Source organism: Quercus suber, unplaced genomic scaffold, assembly GCF_002906115.3.
Source record: "Quercus suber isolate HL8 unplaced genomic scaffold, Cork oak 2.0 scaffold_492, whole genome shotgun sequence".
Classification (NCBI taxonomy): Eukaryota; Viridiplantae; Streptophyta; class Magnoliopsida; order Fagales; family Fagaceae; genus Quercus; species Quercus suber.
In genome coordinates, this window is record NW_027069941.1 from 374813 (window position 1) to 382729 (window position 7917).

At 33.2% G+C, this 7917-nt stretch overlaps 1 protein-coding gene across 1 annotated transcript; it reads right to left on the bottom strand.

Annotated features, from left to right (window-relative positions):
* Window positions 1-2352: 2352 nt before the first annotated feature.
* LOC112017496 (uncharacterized) lies at window positions 2353-7554 on the bottom strand. Its single transcript, XM_065763123.1, has 5 exons — window positions 7227-7554; window positions 6277-6338; window positions 3945-4035; window positions 3273-3375; window positions 2353-3191 (listed from the first exon to the last, which is right to left on the bottom strand). The coding sequence occupies exons 1-5, from the start codon at window positions 7385-7387 to the stop codon at window positions 2490-2492; spliced, it is 1119 nt and encodes a 372-aa protein (XP_065619195.1). The 5' UTR covers window positions 7388-7554; the 3' UTR covers window positions 2353-2489.
* Window positions 7555-7917: the final 363 nt, after the last annotated feature.

The following is a 7917-nucleotide window of genomic DNA, read 5'->3' on the forward strand; positions in this document are numbered from 1 at the left end:
TTACTGCTAACCCAAATTCAGATCTGCACCAAAAAAAAAAAAAAAAAAAAAGCCCAAAAACAATGAAAAATCAATTAGTGCACAGATGCAATTACATATTAAAAAAAATTAACAGAACTACGAATAATTAACAATCTTTATCAAGCTCATTGTCTTATTTTGAGCAAAATATAGAACTATGATCTAGTTGTCCTACAAGATTAGAAACTCCTTATATAATTAAGGACACTTCCCTCCCTTGACGAGAACTCATTAATCATACACAAAAACATACATAAACATTTCAAAACAATGAACAAAAACTCTTCATCTAAGTATTATATTGAAGTCATAGGTTTGAAAAAATCAGACAACCGGATCATAATATCTCAAGCAAAGCAAAGCAAAGTAGAACTCTAGACCACTAATAACATGGGATAAACACATAGTACTAATTTAAAAAAACAACCTAAGATTTTCCAATTATGCTTAGAAGAAACCGTACCTGAGGTTCGATTCTACAAGTGGTGGCTGGAGAGGTTTTTTGTTTTTTTCTTTTGTTTTGAAACGATAGGTACTTATATAGGGTATTATTACTTGTTGAACACGAAACCGTCACCGACTTGGAGAGGAGGGAGGTTTGTCTCTCCGACTCTCCTATGATTTCGTTGCATCCTAAAACCTAATAGTAACTGTCACCAGTTTGTTGAGAGATTGAGAATAATATGGGCCAAAATTGGGCTCAAAAGTTTTTTTTTTTTTTTTAGGAAATATTTGGGCTCAGAAGTGGTTGGTCACGTTAAGTCTTTTTGGATGGATAAATTTTGATTAGAAGAATTGTCCTCTTATTTTTTGTGGAGACAAAAATTTGATTATTTTAATAAAAATTTATAACATTTTATATTAAAAAATTAATTTAATATACTATTCCAGCTAAAATTCAATTATTAAAAATTTCAAGAAATTTAACATTTATATTAATCTATTTAATCACCTATCATAATTTTGTATTTAAATATGGTAAAACTTAACGCACTACACATGGTTCTTTTACCAAATGACTCAATATATGTATATGTTATAATAATTAATTTAATTTAGATAAAACTAATAAAGTTTCAAGTGTCTCACGGTTTTGATAATATTTGTATTTCATTCATTTATTAACAGGATCTTATGTTGTAAATGGGGCATTTGTCCTAGTGTGTAATGCAAGTTCTTGATCTGCCTGTGATAGATAGATAGGTTGTTATTTTGTTTTTTGTGTAATTAGAGCATTTACATCGGTAAATGCAAAATAAATAAATAAAATGCTCAATTTTATACATCCAAGCCCTAAATTCATCAACATCAATCAAGTTAAAAATATGTAAATTTGCAAAATTGCTACAAATTGAGCATTCACATCAATCTATATAATAGAAAAATGTGTAACATTTACACAGTTTTGTCTAAAAATGACCTATATCAATTTGTGTATAATTGTGTAAATTTACAAGTTTGCTATAGTAACCGTGTAAATTTACACTAACACTATTCATTTTGTATTTAATTGTTTATTCTTTCTTTACGTATCTCGAGAATAAATGATGGTTGTTGTGTGCAAAGAAAAATAATTTGTCAAGAAAATTTTATATTTTAATGAAATGTAGTGTAAAATAAATAATTTGATATGGGGTGTTTTGAAAAGTGGGTATGTAAAATAGAAAAAGTAGGTTCTTAAACTAAAATAGACAGGAATTTTTGCACGGATTGATGCAAATGCTTACCGTATAAATTTACACTATCATTATTCATTTGCATATAGGTTTTTTTATCATTTCTTTACATATTGCAATAACAAAGGAAAATAGTGGATGTGGTTGTATGTGAAAAAAAAAAATTTTAAAAATAATATTTTAATGAAATAAAATGTAGAATAAATAATTTAATGCAAGTGATTTTGAAAAGTAATTATGTAAAATAAAAAAAGTAGACTTTTATGCTAAAATAAATATAAATTGTTGCACGAATTGACGTGAATGCCCGATAGTATATTTCTGTAGCTTGTCTGTAGGCTGATGGATTACCTTTGTTGTATAGGCACTATTGTGCTTGGATTCCATGTTGCAGAGGAGTCCTCTATTACTATTGTGCCCTTTGGGCTGTGTAATCTGTTTGTTGTTTCAATAAAATTTTACCAATTCGTCAAAAAAAAAAAAAAATCTTTTTACATAGAATGTTATGAGTTAGTGGTTTATACATATCTAACCCCTCCTGAGACCTGTCTCATTTTGCTTCATGTGCCTATCATCGCACTACATTGCATCAAGTATCCACCACAGATTTGGAAACAAGAACGTGAATCAAAACTGAAATTTGAACATAATGAAATTTGCATCAAATGGGCAACGGTGGATTAAGATTAGGAAAAAGTCGCTATATTACATCATAGTACAGTATTTAATAATCAGCTCTCATAAGTAAAGCTAATCTCAAGTCTATTTCCAATTGGAAATTTCCTCCACAAATCATAAATCTTCTATCTGCTCAAGGGTAGAGAAATGCGCATCAATCTTATTAAGAGTTTCTTGATCAAGTTCTGTTGTGCTAATAATTTTTTTTGAAGAAAACGATGATTCTTTTCTGGGTTCCAGATCAGTTTTAGGATTCTGATCCTTTGGTGCTGCATCTTCAATTTCTGTTTGATTGGATATTGTGTTCCGATTAAAGATCTGCAATTTCATATCAATGCAAGATTTCAGATCCTCCTCGGTCCGGGCTTTATTCAACTTATCAATGAGATCACTCACAGCCAAAGCCCTTTCTGGCTTCAAACTTTTTGCCCTTTTTGGTCCATGAGATTCATCTTTGCCACTTTGGTCATTATTGCCATCATCCAGGGCACGCTTCTGAAGCTTTTTTAATCCCCGATCAACAATTTGTTGTACCCTCCTTCTGAAGCTATCAGTTCTTATTGAGTTTGACCTTAGCTGCAACTTCAACCCTGATACCATCAATTCAGTGTTGTCCTCCGTAGAAGTAGGGTTAGGGTTTGATATAGTGGGCTCATCCCCATTGGACCTTTCAAGAATAGATTTCATGGAAAACACTTCTTCAAGTAAACTAATATTCTGCATGTATCGGTCAAAACCTTCATTCTCCACTTCAAAGTTTCTGTCCTTGAATTCCTTTATCTTGGAAAATCTCCATTCATTTATCACTGCAGCATCCTGAAATAACTTCCCAAATCAGGACAAGTAAATCTTAAAACAACAATATCACAAATATGAATATTGATCTTTTCCATGCACCTTTCTAGTCAATGGCTTTCTTGAACGGCTTGGTATTTGCACATTATTAAACTGTGAAAAAGTGTTGGAAAGTTGCCGAAATGATGCAACTCTATGCACAGACCTGAAATAAAGCCCAAAAAACAAAACAAAATGTTAAAAACTAAAACTTGAAAAGCTGGTGATACAATTGACATAATTCATAACAAGAATGTTAAAGTTGCTGAAAACAGATAATTATTAGAAACATATGGGAACCTCAGGAAACAAAGCATTAAAGAGGAGAAAAAACGAAAACTTCACAGATCGAAACGTGAATTTAGAAGACTATAAAACAGAGAAGTGAACCAACAGATTTCTTAACCAAATTGCATCCCAAAGGAAGACTTAAAAGTTGAAACATTGAAGAGGGCGAGTTTTTGAAACCTCAGCTCAATTCTGGTTTGGCAAATGGGAAGAGGCACTTTAAACTCAGGCAAAAATGCAAATGGGAAGAGACACTTCAAACTCAGGCAAAAATGCACACAACCATAGACATTCAGAAACTGACCATATAGTCAAGAACGGAAGAGCACAAAGCACTTTAAAAATTAAAAAATTTGTAGGTTGTTGTCCTAAACACTAGAAACATGGATAAAAATTATATGAGATGGAATTAGATGCAAATCTGGGTTATCGATGCTCATTACATACCCTGAGGGAGATGCCTCAGTCCCCTGATGGTCAAACATAGAAGTGCTTGAATTGGGTGCCTTGTCTGGAATAGTTGCATTTGCTTTCAAAACTGCATTCACAGAAAAGAAAATAGGAAATGAGGTCATGCTCATAATATGACAAACTGAAACCAAAAAAATATATGAAAAAATCACATAGATCTCCTTATCAGCATCACAACAAGAGTAGAATCAAGCTTTACTAGGCACAGTCCTCAGTCAAAAGTTCATATACTTCATTCAACCAATAAAATTGAAACTCAAACCCCCTATGAATTGTCTGATGTATAGCTTGGTCCTCTAGGTTTTAGTAAACAAAATTTGGATCCAGAAAGTCAATCACTTCTATATTAGTAAATTTCAAGTGTTTATGATACTGCTTGATAATGTCTTCAGCTTGTCGCAATTATTAGAAAAAAACTAATTTTCTTGCAGCAACAAACTTAGAGTCTCTAATTTGTCATGCATGTTTGAGGCATATAATTTAATATATTATAAGGTACCCTTCTCCTAAAGAAAAATTGTAGTTTTTATTCATTACATATTGTTGTTGGGCAGTTAAAAAGTATCATGTTTATAAAATGAATGTAATTGAAATAAGAATGTTAATATGGACGAGCGAAAATGCAAGGAAAAATACAATTTTAAATGAGGAAATTCACTTCAAGATGGGGGTGGTCCATAGTGATGAAAAAAAGAGTGGAAATTCAATTGAGATAGTTTGGTCATGTGTAGAGAGATCAATGCCCCAGCAAGATAAGGTGAGTTAATTCAAGTCTAGGTAACGAAGAGAGGTAGAGGAAGAGCTAAATTAACATGAGTAGAAGTTGTAAAAAATGACATGTCAATTAAGGAGGAAACAGAGAGTATGACCTCAAATAGAATAGAGTGGTGAAAAACAATACACTGACTAGATTCTTATAAAAATTAAAATTAAAAATAATAAACTGACAGGATTGTAGAGGACCCATAGCCGACACCCAAATTTTGGGACTAAGGCTTGGTTGTTGTTGTTGTTGTTATTGTATTCATTAGACATTGATCATGACCTCCAACCTTTTCATTTCTTGCTTCAATTAGCATTTTTGTTACAACTACAAAATCAAGGTTAGAAAAAGACAAGTTCCAAAACAGAAAAACAAAATTCATGCATATATGGATATATCATAATCACAAACTGACCTCCTAAAGTCACTAATGTTCAACTATTATTATTTAATGTTTTGGATAACAACACCCAAGCTCTAAAATACTCCCTTCTGCAATCTCCTCGCACTAGAAAATTATTCAGGCATAAAAAGTGTATGAGTCCTGAGTAGATTCCAAGTTCTGCTTGTGAACGTATGGCTCAAAATGAGTGGTAAAAACCACCAACTTCTTGCTCAGCTGACATAGCCTTTCTAACTTGTACAAAGGAAGAACTACTAGGATTATGAAAGTTTAAGGTATCTTCCTATTAATCTGTAATAGAATTTTCAATCTATGAAAGAATATTCCTAGGCGACAACCATTTCCTTTCCTAGTAATTTAACGAATAAATTAACTTGCACTATTCCATTAATGAACTGTTTGCATGAATTTGAGAGAACTCCCAAATGAATAAATAAAGTATAATGCATCCAACAAGACCTTTTATTGATGTAACCCTAAGTGTTTCAGAATGCCAATAGCACAAGGCAACTCCAATGCATATGATAGAGGTTGGTTTGGACCTTCAAACTAAAGCCTGGGCTCCACAAATGGCTGGCGTTACAAGCTCAGATGGTTTGCACCTTTGACACCATGATTAACTAATCACTATGACACAAGTGCACTTGCTATATCATTAGAATCTACCTTCTTCACCTTATTTTTCATACCACTTGTATTCAAGTCTCATGTACATTAAAATTTTTAATAATCTGGTGACTCAACAAGTTAAGAATAGTTGAATACAAAACCTCAAATCCTACGCAAACAAAAATGTAGGAACCACCAACTCAAACCATATATCCATCACGGTTTTTTGAGTCTGAAGCTTGTTCCACAAGTAAAAAATATTAACAAGCACAAGGTCAAAGTTTTCTCTTAGAGGAAACTTTTGAGTACATCCCTGACTAGCCAAAAAGAAAGTAGCATATAAAACTGCTTCTAACTGTCTTCATATTAGAATTGCAGGCAGCAAAGGAGCTTTCTCATGTTCAGAATAGGAATCTAAAATGACATCAATGTGAGCATGCTGGATATAACTTTCCTATTATATGCCACTAAAACTTCAAATATTCAACAACTCAGTCACCTAACAATGACCGACATACTTCAAGTTAGCATACCGTGAATAGGACAAGGATTTTGATCTCTTGAACAGCAACTCTTGCATGACTTGAATGGACACCTGCATGGTTAATTTTTATCAGAAAATATATATTTATTACCACACCACGTATAAAATATAAAATAAAAATTATTCTATCCAACCCCACCACCCTCCCCCTGGTCGTCCTAAAATGTCGTAGGAACCAGCACTTGACAACTCAAGTAAGTAGCACAATCTTCCAAACGTTCACCATATACATACTGGTCCGTATTATGGTCCATACTCCGTGTTATTTGTTCTTTAATATGTCAAGAGGCTCAAGGCCAAGCAATGCAATTTACCCAATTCTTCTTAATCTCAATACAATGTTGTACAGCTCAAGGCCCTATTCTTGTGCCTAAAGAAAGACCTTCCTTTGTATTTCAAAGTACACCACACCACCAGTCAATATCCTAAACCCACTCCGCAACTTCATGCTTCTTGAATTAACTTTAATTCAACAAGTCTTGGGGCGCAACAATTTTCACAGACTTGTTGTGATTAGGTGCATAATAAAAGTGGATTCATTTGACAAAGAATCATGCTACAATTTTCACAACAATTGAGTTGGCAAATTTTAATTGGTTCTCATCTACCATATTCAACTTGCCACGCACTTGTGAAATATTTCAAATTTGTGACTAATTAATGCGCTAAAACCATAGCAAGTAGTGAAAAAAAAAATTGTATCTGCTCTAATTTTATTCCAAAAAAAATAAAAGAAAGAAAAGAAAAGCTTGAAGCAAAGAAAAACCAGTTTCCAGAAGCCAATTAAACATACCAAACAACAAAAAAAAGGCAGAAGCGAATTAGAGTCCAAGTCGAGCCTTAGGCCCAAGAAACAACAACGATAACACAAAATTCTAGGGTTTTGAAAGCTAAGCAAGGGGGGTGGGGGGAACGAATTGAGAGAAGAAGAGAATTGACCTGGAGCGAGCGACATTGCCGCAAATCTGACACTTGGGCTTGTTGAGTCCACGAAGGGTCTTGGGCGGCGTGTCCGTACGGTGCGCCATGTTGGTGGCCGTGGTGGTGGTGGTGGTGTTGTTGTTGTTGTTGTTGGTTAGGGCTGGCGATGTGGCCGCCATTTCTTATGAGCTCTCCTTCTTCTTCTTGTTTCTTCTCCTTCGAAGCTTTCAGAGGGACACAATATTCAAATTAAAAGACTAAATAAACTTTTTGGATTTGTATTTGTTCGCTTTGGCGCTCCGACTCGTTACGGTTGAGGGCACTCGATAGAAAATAAGTACTCTTTTTTTTTTTTTTCTTTTTTTTTTTTTTAAGGGGCGACAGCATGCGGTAGTAAAAGGGTTCTTATTTTGTGGGCTAGGGTTAATTATGGGCCGGGTCGGTTTGTGAGCCTCTTCTTCAAACTAGGGTATTATTTAATATAGAAATTTGAACTTTCCTTCTCCTTCTTCTTTTCCCTCTATTAAATTATGTCTGGTCCTTTCTAAAAATAATTATAATTTGATTCTCAAAATATATATATTTAAAAAATTTCTGATTTAAATTTTTATTTCTCAATAAATATTGAATATATGATATTTGTGTATATATATATATATATTTTGTAAATTAGCTACTAGTTTAATTTGAAGATTTTACTTACTTAATA

What these genes read in the sequence shown, in the direction of transcription:
- LOC112017496 (XM_065763123.1), bottom strand. Translation starts at nt 7,387, where the DNA reads ATGGCGGCCACATCGCCAGCCCTAACCAACAACAACAACAACAACACC. An exon ending in AAATCCTTGTCCTATTCACG is followed by an intron (nt 4,036 to 6,276) that starts GTATGCTAACTT and finishes CTGTGAATGCAG; the next exon opens with TTTTGAAAGCAAATGCAACT. An exon ending in GAAAGCCATTGACTAGAAAG is followed by an intron (nt 3,192 to 3,272) that starts GTGCATGGAAAA and finishes AAGTTATTTCAG; the next exon opens with GATGCTGCAGTGATAAATGA.